General features: G+C 40.3%; 1 protein-coding gene across 6 annotated transcripts in view; it reads right to left on the minus strand.

The window, feature by feature from the left end:
* Positions 1 to 15,475, minus strand: part of PAA1 (P-type ATP-ase 1) — a 100,914-nt gene that overhangs the window by 35,830 nt on the left and 49,609 nt on the right. For 4 of the 6 annotated variants that reach the window (XM_088947470.1, XM_088947474.1, XM_088947472.1 and 1 more), the window contains one exon: positions 6,619 to 6,735. The exons of the other annotated variants lie outside the window; for them this stretch is intronic. In XM_088947470.1, coding sequence (XP_088803596.1) covers positions 6,619 to 6,735 — 117 coding nt within the window. The remainder of the gene's footprint in view (positions 1 to 6,618; positions 6,736 to 15,475) is intronic. 6 annotated transcript variants of the gene reach the window in all.

The raw sequence follows: 15,475 nt of genomic DNA on the forward strand, positions 1-15,475 counted from the left end.
GTATGATTTCTATGCACCTCACTATATTAATTGTAATATATTTCTTCACATATACCATTAGATTATACATTTCCTACGTATTATACATTATTTATGGCTATTTTGGCTTTAAATATAGTGTTATTAATGTCAGCTAACATAAAATAGAATAACAAATTAAGAAGAAAATAAGAAGAGGAAATAGAGAAAACATCAAGATTTAACGTGGTTTAGCTCGGTAGCCTACATCCAAAGGAAGAGAGGGAAAAATATTCATTATGAGAGCAAAAGATACATGGCTGACCTCTCTACAAACTCACAGAAAAATATCTACTCTCACTCCACCCTAATCCCACACAACCAATGGCTTAAATAAGCAAAAGGCCAAATTATACCAGAATTTCACACAAACCCCTCCTCCCATAAAATTATACACAAGTCCTCAAAATTTATCAGCATTACAAATATACACCTATAACCTTCCAAAACCCAAATACATTATATCTCTCGACACCCTCCCTTAAACTCAAGGTGGGGAAACCAGCTTGAATTTGCAAGAAGGATGTTGAAGCAATCACCATGAAAATAGGTGTATTGTTGAAGCAGTAACTATGAAACTTGAGATGTTGAAGGGGCCTTTTAGAAACCAAAGTTGGATGTTAGAAAGCTGAATGAACTCGTGTCGGAAAGCCAAAGTAGAGCCAAGTCATGATCCAGTAATCACCAAACTGAATTTGGCCAACAGAAAACCAACACATATCATGCCAAAAAGTCAAATTTAACCATCAAAAGGCTAATAACAATCTCTGAACTGAAGACCCAACCATGTCAAACAACTAGATTATAAGAAATGCCAACAGAATTACAAAAACATAAGAAATGCCAACAGATTATAAGAACCAACCACTAGCCAACTATGCTGAACCCAATAAACCAGAACAAAGATTCATAGTTGATCAAAGGAAAGCCAACTATGAACTCCATAAACCAAATTAAGGAATCGGAGTTGGCCAATCGAAAAGCCAACTAGATAACGTGAATCAAAGTTCCATGTCACCGGAGAAGATCATAACTCCAAGGATTTCTTCAACCATAACTCAAAACTGATGAGCATAATAAAGGATCATTGTTGAAACATTTCGTCAAACATCTTCCATGAAAAACATGTATGAGGTAAACAAACTAGATATTGACCAATGATAATAGATCCATCATTCACCAAAATAGTCCAAATATCAAACCAAGACACAAACAAGATCTTATCATAACAACGGGGAACCATTGTAGAAATTTGCACCATCGAGGCATTTTCTCGAACACCAAATAGTCACCTTGAGCTCCAGTATCACATGCTGGTACTGATAATCATAAATAGACCAGTGAAGTTGTAGAGCTTCTATAATACCAAGGTTAAAAAAACGGCCCGTATCGGCCCGTATCGGCCAATACATATCGTACCAGGAGCACCCCGATATGCCCCTATAGAGGGTGTATCGGGGTTTTGACCGGTTTAGGGGGTGGACGAACCTTAAACCAGCCCCCTGAACCGGATTTGAAAAAAAAAGGCATATCGATATTTAGAACCTTGTATAATACTACTTCGAAAAATTAAAGCTCCCAAAGAAAACACCAGACTTGGCTAAATGACCAACAACCAACCTTTTAGACAATAAATCAAACAGTTGATATGCAACATAGAAACCAGAATTTGCTTGAAGATATGAACTAGTTCAAATGCTAGGGAGCATAACCCATGAGATGAGGAGGGAAAATATAAATCCTTCCAGAGAGCCAACAAAAGAGAAAAATCCAAATAAAGCTTTAATAGAGTTAGGAATAAGGATTGGAAGATGCCCTAATATACCAACTAGATCAGATTTCCTTGCCCAAACGACCCTTTGATCTTCTTTCTCATATAAAAACGACCTGAACTCTACAAGCTCAAATCTAGATTCCACCAGGTAAGAGAGAACCAACAGAAATCCAAATCTGATGTTACTTTTTCCTGGTTTCCGAAAAAAACAACGAGAAGCAATACCACCCAATTCGAAGTCTAATAAAATTCTAGAAAAATGATGAAAAATACTTACAAATATTCTTCATTGAATGGTAAAAATCCCTAATAGATTACTTCATGGATTCAAGCACCATAGACCTCGTGTGAACAGTAACTCGATTGCTAGCCTTCCATAGTTCACCAAACTAATTCTCACACAAAACCTGCTTTGATACCATGCCAACTAACATAAAGCAGAATATCAAATCAAGAAGAAAGTAAGAAGAGGAAATAGAGAAAACATCACGATTTAACGTGGTTTGGCTCAATAGTCAACATCCACAAGAAGATAGGGAAAAATATTCACTATGAGAACAAGAGATACATGGCCGACCTCTCTACAAATTCACAGCAAAATATCCACTCTCACTCCACCCTAATCCCACACAACCAATGGCTTAAATAAGCAAAATGCCAAATTATACCATAATTTCACACAAGCCCCTCTTCCTCCAACAAATACATACAAGTCCTCAAAATTTATCAACATTACAAATATACACCTATAACCTCCAAAAACCCAAATACAATGCATCTCTCGACAATTAATATGTTTATAGAATTTATATGCATTTTCCAGCGCATCCAAGCATCTCCATATTTTTTGTCTGTATCCATGTGTTTCCAAAGCGTATTCGTATCCATATCCATATCCAAGTGTCTGACACAATACCCGATATCGATACTTTAATCCTTGGGTGGGAGGACACAAATGCTACATGGAGAGGATCCAAATTCGGTAAAAAGCTTCAGCATATTAAATCAAAATTGAAGTCATTGAACAAGGAGGTGTTTGGTTCAATTGAGGAAAAGAAAAATATAATCTTAACCCAAATTGAAGAGTTAGGCAATAGGGAGGCTGAAGGAGGGTTGTTGGAGAAAGAAAGGGAATCTAGGATAAACTTGAAAAATTTAGATGAGGTTTTTAGAAGGAGATATTTTAGAAACAAAAAGCAAGAAACAAATGGGTTAAGGAAGGTGATGGTAATACCAAAAATTTTCATTGAATGGCAGATGCTAGTAGTAAGAAAAATTACATTGCCCAATTGGTTGTAGAATGAAGAGAGGTGGAGGACTAAGAGGAAATTGCTAGCATCTTGGTGAATGACTTCAAGAGGATTTGTGGAACTCCCCCTCCTAGAATGACAGCCTTGGGATAGGATTGGTTGGACTTACAGGATATGACAGTTAGAAGCTTAGAAAATCATTTTGTAGAGGAAGAGGTAAGAAAAGCTGTCTTCAAGATGGAGAGTTCCAAAGTTCCTAGTCTTAATATTTTTTTTTTCAATGGGTATTTATTAAAAATGTTGAGATACCATAAAAAGAATTTGATGGAGGTATTCATGGAATTTCATGATAGAGGCATTGTACATAGTAGTCAATCAAAGACTACAATCAGCCTTGAATCCTAACAGATTTCAGATTTAGGAAAGGTAGAAGAAAAGTAGGAGGAAAAAGAGGAGAAGAACCAGAAGTACACAAAGGTTTGAAAGGAGGAACAGATTCAATCGATCTGCCGCCACCACTCTCTTAATACTTATTAGGTTATGTTCAGTACATAGGGGAAAGGACAAGACTGCCCTTAATACTTACATGGCAAGAAAAAGCAAATAAAAGACTGAAATAAATAACACACTGAAATAACAAGCTGACTATGAACTAACACTGACATGACTAATAATAGTTGCACATGCTGTCCCATGAACGGGGTGGGGACCACACCCGTGGGGCCCACATCAGTTGTCTCTACACTCCCCCTCAAGTTGGGAATAGATATTTGTCATTCCCAACTTGAATAGGTTTGCCTCTAACTTCTTCCTTGGTACAGCCTTGGTGAGGAGATTTGTGAGCCGCATGTTGGAGGTGATATACGGGAGACACACTTCCTGTGATGAGACCCTCTATCGGACAAAATGTCGATCAACTTTGATATGCTTAGTTCTGTCATGCTGCACCGGATTGTGGGCTATATTAATAGCCGCCTGATTATCACAATACAACATCAAGGGCTTCTCATAATCAACACCCAACTCTTCAAGTAGTGATTTCAGCCATAGGATTTCAGCCATTCCGTTAGCCATTGACCTGTATTCAGCTTCGACACTAGAGCGGGAAACAACACTTTGTTTCTTACTCCTCCAAGAGACAAGGTTACCTCCCACAAGGGCACAATATCCAAAGGTAGACCTCCTATCATCAGCACTCCCAGCCCAATCAGCATCTGTATAGACCTCCACCTTCATGTGATTATTGTTCTTGAACAGTATACCTCTACCTGGGCATCTCTTCAAGTATGCCAATATTCTCTCTGCTGCAAGAAGATGAGTAGTTCTAGGGGAATGCATGTACTGACTGACAACACTGACTGCATAATTGATATCTGGCCGAGTGAGGCAGAGATATAGGAGCTTTCCAACCAACCGTTGGAACGTAACTTTGTCTTCAAGAGGCTCCCCACCCTCTGCATTGATCTTGTGATTTTGTTCAATGGGTGTATCGGCAGGCTTGACACCTAACTTTCCAGTTTCTGCCAACAACTCTAGAACATATTTTCTCTAAGAGATAAAGATTCCCTGTTTAGATCTAGCAACCTCAATACCCAAAAAGTACCGCAGTGCACCAAGATCTTTCACCTCAAACTCTTGATGGAGTTGTTTGAGGGGTGCAATCTCACTACTAATATTCCCTATCACTATAATATCATCCACATATACAACAAGCAGTGTCAAAGAAGAGTCCACCCTTTTAATGAACAGTGTATGATCTGACTAGGCCTGTACATAACCAAATTTTCCAAGGGCTAGTCTGAATCTATCAAACCAAGCTCTAGGGGACTACTTTAATCCATACAACGCCTTATTCAGTCGACAAACATTCTTACCTGTCTTTGTATCATAGAATCCAGGAGGCAACTGCATGTAGACCTTTTCCTGTAAGTCTCCATTCAGAAAAAGCATTTTTAACATCCATTTGGAACAAGGGCCAAGATTAACTTGCTGCAAGGGCTAATAGAACTCGGATGATGGTCATCTTGGCTACTGGGGCAAAGGTCTCCAAGTAATCTATACCATAAGTCTGAGTGAACCCCTTTGCAACCAACCGGGCTTTGTACCTTTCAATGGAGCCATCAACATTATGCTTCACAGTAAATACCCATCTACATCCAACTAGTTTCTTTCCTTTGGGTAGATCAACTAGCTGCCAAGTGTTATTTTTCAACAGGGCATCCATTTCAACTTTCATTGCATCTTTCCACTCTGGAACTGATAAGGCTTCTTGCACTGTTATGGGGATAGGGATATCAGCAATGGAAGTGAGATAGGACCTGTAAGAGGGAGATAGGCGATCATAGGATAGAAACTGGGAAATGTAGTGAGCTGTAGATGTGGTGCAATGCCGTTTCCCTTTACGGACGACAATAGGGAGGTCAAGGTCATCCGTAGGAAGGGAAGTAGCAACAGTGGAAGGCATCTCAGTGGGCCCTGGGACTGTAATACCTAGATTTGGAGCCGCAGAAGGAACTGGAGCTAGCCTGGACTACTGATGATCGGGATCAACTTGCCTGCATCGCCTGCGATAGACTTTCAATTCCTGATCCCTCTGACCACTCTCACCATTACAACCTTCATCACTCAATGGAATGGGTAAAGGAACAACCTCAGATGTGTTAACCCCACTCTTACTGCACTCCCCTTGAGGAGAAACCGTAGGATAATAGGGTGTCTCCTCAAAGAAGGTGACATCCATCGAGACAGACTTCCTCCCTGAAACAGGATCATAGCAGCAATAACCCTTTTGAGTTTGTGCATAACCGAGAAAAATGCATTTGGAGGCCTTAGGGTCAAACTTGGAATGAGAGGGCCCGAGAAGCTGAATGAAACAAGTACAACCAAAGGTTTTAAGAGGAACAGTAAACAACTCCTCGTCTGGGTATAGAAGGGTAAAAGGAGGTTTCATATCAAGGACCCGGTAAGGAACCTGATTAATGAGATATACTGTCGTGAGGATAGCATCACCCCAGAAACGGATAGGTGCATTGGAGGTAAACATAATGCTTCTAGCCACCTCCAAGATGTGCCTATTCTTCCTCTCGGCAACCCCATTCTGCTGTGGTGTTTGAGGACAAGTTCTCTAGTGAATAACCCCGTGATTTAGTAAGAGGTCAAAGGCTAAGCAAAGTATTCCTTTGCATTATCAGATCTGAGGACTTTGATTTTGACCCCAAATTGGGTTAGAATCATCTGATGAAAGTTTTGGGTCAGAGCGGGAACCTCATCTCGAGAACGCATAAGATAGACCCAAGAAAAACGGGTATGGTCATCAACAAACAACATAAAATATTTGTACCCACCCATAGAAGGGATGTGATATGGTCCCCAAACATCAGCATGCACAATATCAAAAGAATTATTACTTCTTTTATTACTCAAAGAATAAGATGTTCTACAATGTTTGGCAAGCTCACAACTTTCACATCTCAACTTTGACAACTCAAAACACTCAAATAAAGTAGGAAACAAACTCTTCAAAGACCGGAAAGATAAATGACCTAATCGATTATGACAGAGCATAACCAGACTCACAAACTGAGAAACAAAGGACTTCTTATCCACTGACTCTTTCCAACGAGAACTCTCTCCGAGCAGATAGATCCCATTCGTCTCACGGCCAGTCCCAATCACCTTCCTCGTCTCCAAGTCCTGAAAAACACATCGGTCAGGGAAAAAAGTTACTGAACAATTCATATGTTTGGTAATACTACTGACTGAAAGCAGATTAGTATCATGTTTAGGAACATGCAAGACTGAGGATAAAGAGATAGTATCAGATAACTTTATGTCACCCTTGCCAGAAATGGGAACAAGAGAGCCATCAGCAATGGATACTTTATCTCTACCAGAGGATAAGTGATATGTAGTGAACAACAATGGCAAACTAGTCATATGGTCGGATGCACCTGAGTCTATTACCCAACAGTGTTCAGTATTACCTGGAGCTGAAGCATGGTAGGCTGAGGCTCGAGTACCTGAATGAGCAAATGCAGATGTGGCAGGGGCTGATGGTGACTGATATGACTGAGTTGAACTCCCAACTTCCTTTTCCAACTGTATAAGGGCAGCCCGAACAACGACTAAGGTCTCTAGGGGTGTGCCTTTTGTGCCTGACGAGGATGCAGAATCAGTATTCACAGCTACATGAGCATTACCCTTCTTATTTCTCAGTTTTGCTAGGACTAAATGAGGGTGCAGCTTCCAACAAGTATCTTTCGTATGCTTTGGGTTTCTTGCATTGTTCACATACCAGATCCCATTTATCTTCCTTCCTGTCCCTTTCTGTATCACCTCCTGACTTAGGTTTAACATCTGCCAGGGTTGGGGAAAAAGGCTGATGTTGCATCATAACTTTCCTCCTAGTTTCTTTGTTATGCACCAAGGAGTATGCTTGAGAGAGGGTCACACTATCTCTGGTTAGTATCTGTTGCCTCACAATGTCATAATTTGTATTCAGGCCTGCTAGAAATTCAAACACCCTATTGGTCTCGACTTACTTTCTATAAGTCTGTGCATCTTTGGGACTTTCCCACTCAAGAGTTTCTAGATAGTCAATTTCATGCCACAGGGATTTCAAGGTAGAGAAGTAGACAAAGATTGATTTCTCTCCTTGTTTAAGACAGTATAAGATCAAGACTATAATCAGTCTTGAATCCTAATAGGTTTTAGGTTTACAAAACAGAATAAAAGGAGAGAAAAGGAGAGAGAATAGGAGAGAAACAGGAGAACACAAGTGGTTGAAAGGAGGGACAGATTCTTACTTATCTGCCACTGCCACTTTCTTATTATTTATAGGTTATGTTTAGTACATAATGGAAAGGACACATCTGCCCTTAGTACATAATAAATAAAGTAAATAAAAGCTGAAATAAATAACAACTGAATTAACAAACTGACTCAAACTGACACTACTATAACTAGAACAAATAACTACACATGCTGTCCTACGAACACAGTGGGGCCCACTGCAGTGGGGCCCACATCAGTGTTCTTTTCACTCCTCCTCAAGTTGGGAGTAGATATCTATCATTCCCAACTTGGATAGGTCTGTCTCTAACTTCTTCCTTGGTACAACCTTGGTGAGGATATCTACGAGTTGCATATTAGATGTGATGTACGGAAGACACACTTCTTGTGATGTGACCCTTTCTCGCACAAAATGCCTGATTATCACAATACAGCATTAAGGGCTTTTCATAGTCAATACCCAACTCTTCAAGTAGTGACCTCAGCCACAAGATTTCAGCCACTCCATTAGCCATTGGCCTGTATTCTGCTTTAGCACTGGAGCGGGAAACAACACTCTGCTTCTTACTCCTCCAACAAACAAGGTTACCTCCCACAAGGGCACAATATCCAGAGGTAGACCTTCTGTCATCAACACTCCCAGCCCAATCGACATCTGTAAGACTTCCACCCTCATGTGATTATTGTTCTTGAGCAGTATACCTCTACCCGGGCATCTCTTCAAGTATGCTAATATTCTCTCTGCCGCAAGAAGATGAGAAGTTCTAGGGGAGTGCATGTACTGGCTAACAACACTAACTGCATAGCTAATATCCGGCCGAGTGAGGTAGAGATATAGGAGCTTTCCAACCAACCGTTGGAACATAACTTTGTCTTCAAGAGGCTCCCCGCCCTCTGCACTAATCTTGTGATTTTGTTCGATGGGTGTATCAGCCGGCTTAACACCCAACTTTCCAGTTTCCGCCAACAGATCTAGAACATATTTTCTCTGAGAGATAAAAATCCCCTACTTGGATCTAGCAACCTCAATACCCAAAAAGTACCGTAGTGCACCAAGATCTTTCACCTCAAACTTTTGATGATGGAGCTGTTTGAGGGACTCAATCTCATGACTGTCATTTCCTGTCACCACAATATCATCTACATATACTGCAAGTAGTGTCAGAGAGGACTCTGCCCTTTTGATGAATAGTGTATGATCTGACTGGGCCTGTACATAACCAAACTTTCCAAGGGCTAATCTGAACCTATCAAACCAGGCTCTAGGTGACTGCTTCAAACCATACAATGCCTTGTTCAGTCGGCAAACTTTCCTACCTGTCTCTGTATCATAGAATCCAGGAGGCAACTGCATGTAAACCTTTTCCTGTAAGTCTCCATTCAGAAAGGCATTTTTAACATCCATCTGAAACAGGGGCCAAGAATGATTTGCTGCAAAGGATAACAGAACTCGGATGGTGGTCATCTTGGCTACTGGGGCAAAGGTCTCCAAGTAGTCTATACCATAAGTCTGAGTGAATCCTTTTGCAACCAGCCGGGCTTTGTACCTTTCAATAGAGCCATCAGCATTATGCTTCACAGTGAATACCCGTCTGCATCCCACCAGTTTCTTTCCTTTTGGTGGGTCAACCAGTGCCCAAGTATTATTCTTCAACAGGGCATCCATTTCGACTTGCATTGCATCTTTCCATTTTGGAACTAATAAGGCTTCTTGCACTGTTTTTGGAATAGGGACATCGGCAATGGAAGTGAGATAGGACCGGTAAGATGGAGACAAACGATCATAGGATAAGAACTGTGAGATGCTGTGAGTTGTAGAGGTGGTGCAATGTCGTTTCCCTTTGCGAATGGCAATAGGGAGATCAAGGTCATCCACAAGAGGGGAAGTGGAAACAGTGAGAGGTATCTCAGTAGGCTCTGGATCTAGAGCCGCGGAAGGAACTGGAGCTGGCCGGAACTGCCGATGACTAGGATCAGCCTGCCTGCATCGCCTGTGATAGACTCTCAACTCCGGCTCCCTCTGACCACCCTCACCACTACAGCCTTCATTATCCAGTGGAATAGGTAAAGGAACAGTCCCACTTCTACCAGCCCCACTTCCACTTTCACTACTCTCCCCCTGAGGAAAGAAACTCAAAACAACCCCACTCTCACTGCTCTCCCCCTGAGGAGAAACCCTAGGATAATGGGGTGTCTCCTCAAAGAAGGTGACATCCATGGAGACAAACCGTTTCCCTAAAACCAGATCAAAGCAGCAATAACCCTTTTGAGTTTGTGCATAACCAAGGAAAATGCATTTGGAGGCCTTAGGTTCAAACTTGGAATGATGAGGCCTGAGAAGCTGAACGAAATAGATACAACCAAAGGTTTTAAGGGGAACAATGAACAACTCCTCGTCTAGGTATAGAAGGGAAAAGGGGGTTCTCATATCAAGAACCCAGGAAGGAACTCGATTAATGAGATAAAATACCGTGAGGATAGCATCACCCCAAAAGCGAATAGGTACATTGGAGGTAAACATAATGCTTCTAGCCACCTCCAAAATATGCCTATTCTTCCTTTCGGCAACACCGTTCTACTGTGGTGTATAAGGGCAAATGCTCTGGTGAATAACTCCATGGCTAAGAAGGTAGGAGGTCTATGGCTGAGCAAAGTATTCTTTTGCATTATCAGATCTAAGGACTTTCATTTTTGGTCCCAAACTGAGTGAGAACCATAACTGTGGTTTCCAAAACTACTTTCTCCCTGACCCTTAAACTCCATCTTTGATCAAGATTCAGTGGCTACAAACTGTTAGAGTCACTATACCAGAAAACAGAGTCAAATAAGTAGGTTTGGAAACTGATTCGAAACCAACACAAATCTGATATGACCTGAAATCTGATCTGATCCGAAATTTGATCTGAAACCAACGGCATGCATAGTACCAGGCAGCCTGTCAATCTGAGATGCTATTTTCTGAAATCACTATTGTGGGGCCCACTGCTGCGAGAGCAAAATTAGGGTTTCAACTGTGGGTCTGAAATAAGTTCTCAGCTGCACTCTCCAAGCAGTCCGCACAAGTGAGACTTGTCGTAGGGCAATATGAAACCCTAAAAACTAATCACCTCTGAGAGGGAAGGGGTTTGGCCCAACAGTCAAACCCTAGAAACAGACTTAAACACAGTTCGGCAAGTCAAACCCTAGAAACAAACTTGAACACAGTTCGGCCCCTACTTCTAGATAGGTCCAACCTATCTCGACTGATTACAGTCTCTAACCACTGCAATGGGGCCCACATCAGTGTTCTCTACAAAGATTATTCACTTCACACATCAGTTCATAGGCTTTGGCAACGTTAAGGGGTTGGGAATAGGTCTCTTTCATGACATCCCATATCTCCTTGGCTGTCTTTACCCACAAGTAATTTTGGCTGATATATGGCTGGATAGAGTTGCACAGCCATGTCATAACCAAGTAGTTCTCTTGAACCCACTTGGTATACATTGGATCATCCTTGGAAGGCTCTTTCACATCTCCCAAGAGGTAGCTAGGTTTTCCCCTTCCCCCAATAGCCATCATGGCTGATTGGGCCCATTCCAAGTATTTGGACCCGTCAAATCTCACAATTGTAATCTGAAACCCATTCTTAGATGTACTACCATGACCGCTGTTCCCAAAAACACCTTCTCCCTGATTTTTAAACTCCATTCTTGGTCAAGAATCAGTAGTTAAGAACTATTAGGGTTATTACAATAGAAAACAGCACTTGAACAGTCGATCACAATCAGAAATCAGTATGAAACCAGTGCAGGTCTGATCTGAAACCAATCGGCAATCACAGTATATGTAGTTCGTACAAGTTCTCACCCCCCCAAAAAAAGCTCGAAGCCAAGAAACAGGTCTGAAACCAACTTAGAGAGCAATCTGTACTCCTGAAACAAAATTAGGGTTTTGAGAGCAAACCCTAAAATGAGAACTTTCCAAGAAAATAGGAGAGTTCGGCCCAACAGTTAGGTCTTGCCGTAGGGTTAATGTCAAACCCTAAAAATAGATCACCTCTGAGAGAAAACCCTAAAACGAACACTTTCCAAGAAAACAGGAGAGTTTGGCCGCTCCTAGATAGGTCCAACCTATCTTGACTGATAGCAATCTCAAGAGAAACAAAAATAAGACTTACCCAGAGAATTCTGATCGCCACCTTCCAACGTTGCCTGAAATAAACTGATCTTGAACAGAAATCCTCTGAAATTCTGATCGCCGCACTAGTACTGATCAAGGACTGATCTTGATCCTTTTCTCTTCCTCTGATTCTTCCTGGTTATCAAAGATTTGATCCAATCTTTGGACTGCTGCTGTAGATAACCTCCAAAAATCAGCCGAAGAGAGTTTTTTCTCTATTCTTCCAGCCCTAGGCGATTCTCATGTGGTCGGCTGGATCAAACTCACATGAGAAGCCCTAATCTTGGCTCTGATACCAAGTAGTCGATCAAGACTACCATCAGCCTTGAATCCTAATAGATTTCAGATTTAGGAAAGGTAGAAGAAAAGTAGGAGGAAAAAGACGAGAAGAAACAGAAGTACGAAAGGTTTGAAAGGAGGAACAGATTCAATCGATCTGCCGCCACCACTCTCTTAATATTTATAGGTTATGTTCAGTACATAGGGGAAAGGACAGGACTGCCCTTAATACTTACATGGCAAGAAAAAAACAAATAAAAGACTGAAATAACAAGCTGACTACGAACTAACACTGACATGACTAAAAATAGTTGCACATGTCCTACGAACGGGGTGGGGACAACAGCCGTGGGGCCCACATCAGTTTTCTCTACATATATAAAGGGGCAAATGCAGTGTTCCTAGCCCTAATCCATAAAATCTCTTAAGCCTTACACCCGAAAGCTTTTAGACCAATTAGCTTGGTAGGTAGCCTCTACAAGATCATTGCTAAAGTTATGTTTGGTTTGAAGGAAAAAGTAGGGAAAAGAAAGGAAAGGTAGGGAAACCTTTACAAACCTTGTATATGTTTCCCTACCTTTTCCTTCAAACCAAACATAGCCTAAAGGTCTCTCATTAAGGCTGAAAGTGGTGTTATAGAAACTAGTAGCTGGGAACTGAGGTGCTCTTGTTGAGGATAGGCAAATCACTGATCAGATACTAGCAACTAATGAATGTGTTGAAGAAATAAAAAGATTAGGTAGGTAAAAATGGGCATGCAAGCTTGTCTTAGAGAAATCTAATGATTTGATGAACTAGTCTTTCTTAGATGAAATGCTGAGAAATTGTGGATTTGGGGACAATTGGAGGAGTTGGATGGGAGGGTACTTAAATTCATGCCATATTCCATTGAAAGTATTAGTAAAGTGAAATTAATTGTTGTTTTTCCTTTTATTTAGTTTATGGGGCTTATTGTTATTGGGCTAATGGCCTATGGGCCTATTTTAGTTTCTTATAGGTCTTTTTTACTTCCATCTTATTCAAGGCACTTTTGTAATTTTCACATATTTCCAGCAACTATATAAGACAAGGGGAGTGATTATTTGGTCATAAACTTAAGTTATTTTACTTGAACACACTTGGTGATGCGTGCTACTGGCTTGTTCAAGTGTTTCCAACACCAAATTGCCTTGCACATATTTGGTGAAATTTCTCAAGGGATATGAACTTTTTTTAGGCGGAGTCTTTGTTATGGTCATTTATTTTTTTGCTTTTTTATCAGATTATAATATTATTTCTTTTCAGGCAAGCTAGTTAGTGCTACCTTGAGGAGGAGTGTTGAAAGTATTAGTAGAAGTGGAATTAGTTGCTGTTTTTCTTTAATTTAGTTTATGGGGCTTATTGTTATAATGCTATGGGCCTATTTCAATTTCTTATAAGTCTTTATTACTGTCATCTTATTTGGGGCACTTTTGTAATTTTCCAACACCAAATTGCCTTGCACATGTTTGGTGAAATTTCTCAAGGGATATGAACTTTTTTTAGGCGGAGTCTTTGTTATGGTCATTTATTTTTTTGCTTTTTTATCAGATTATAATATTATTTCTTTTCAGGCAAGCTAGTTAGCGCTACCTTGAGGAGGAATGTTGAAAGTATTAGTAGAAGTGGAATTAGTTGCTGTTTTTCTTTAATTTAGTTTATGGGGCTTATTGTTATTATGCTATGGGCCTATTTCAATTTCTTATAAGTCTTTATTACTGTTGTCTTATTTGGGGCACTTCTGTAATTTTCACATATTTCCAGCAACTATATAAGAGATTGGGGGCTCATTATGAGAACCATGATTTATTCTCCAACCTATGTCTCTTGCTACTCACTTCTCTCTTCTCTCTCAAACCTAAGTTCCTTGCTTATTTTTCTTGATTTTTCTTCTATTTCCTATTTCTGAAAATACAAGATATTCCATTCTAGTTAATGGGTTGGCTAAAGGATTTTTTTTCCAAGCTAGGAGAGGAATTAGGCAAAGGGATCCCTTATCACCATTCCTATTCACACTGATAGTCGATGTAGACTACTTTTAAGGTCAGATAGGGAAACATTGATTAATGCTGGAGAATAGAAAATACTATAACATGAAAATAAAGAGAGAAAAAGGGAAGAAAAAGAAGGGAAAATGTGTGGAAAGATGTTTTCAACGGTAGGGAACAAGAAGAAAAGATGTGAGAGAAAAATGGTCTAAAGGAAGAAGATATGAACTGAGCTCTTCTCCCTTGTTAACCTTAACTGTTAACCTTTTCTTTTGAATATGAGAAATTACAAAAGTCCCCTGTTAAGTGATTCTTAACAGGGGAAATACTATGCCATACTAAAAGGACAAAAAATGCCCCTTACGAGCATACACTTCAACACTCCCCCTCAAGTCAAAGGGATCCAGCTTGTTACAAATATAATCCATCCTAGTACGACACAAGCTCTTGGTAAAAAATCTACTAGCTGATCTTCTAACTTGACACAAGGAGTAACATCATCACCATTTGTCACCTTTTCTCTTATAAAATGACAATCCACTTCTATATGCTTGGTCCCCTCATGAAAGACTGGATTGGTGCAATATGAGTAGCAACCTGATTATCACAGAACAACTTGACAGGTTTCCCTATAGGAATGCCTATCTCTTGAAGTAGATGTCTCCGCCATATCAACTCACAAGAGGTGTGGGCCATTGCTTTTCAATGTAATGAGATTTTTTTTTTGAAGAACAAAAGGAAATTCATTATATTGAAAAAATGCAGTACATCTTAAAATACTGGTTGTCTAGATGACAGACCATCTGCTTAACAGAATTACACTGAAAAGGACTCAAAATTACATGGATTCAATTCCAAAGTGTTTCAGAAGTTCTCCAACAGATCTGCCTTGTGCACTTGGTCAAACTCTGGAAGACTTAGGGCCCAGGCTGAAGTCATATTGCCCACTCCTGCTATCAGATATTCGATGTTTTTTGACTTGTCTTCAAATACCCTTCTGTTCCTTTCTTTTCAAATGGCCCAACACACTGCAAATGGAATACAGCTCCACAAGATTTTGGCTTTCTTGCTTCCTCTGATTTTAGGCCACAAGGAAAAAAAATCTCTGTTGATGTCGCGGGATGAAAAGCAGCCACTCCAAACAGATGAGAGAAAAAACTTCCACATAAATTTTGCCACATTGCATGAGAAGAATA

This window comes from Nelumbo lutea, chromosome 5, assembly GCF_056320005.1.
Source record: "Nelumbo lutea isolate HS-2025 chromosome 5, American lotus-T2T, whole genome shotgun sequence".
Taxonomy (NCBI): Eukaryota; Viridiplantae; Streptophyta; class Magnoliopsida; order Proteales; family Nelumbonaceae; genus Nelumbo; species Nelumbo lutea.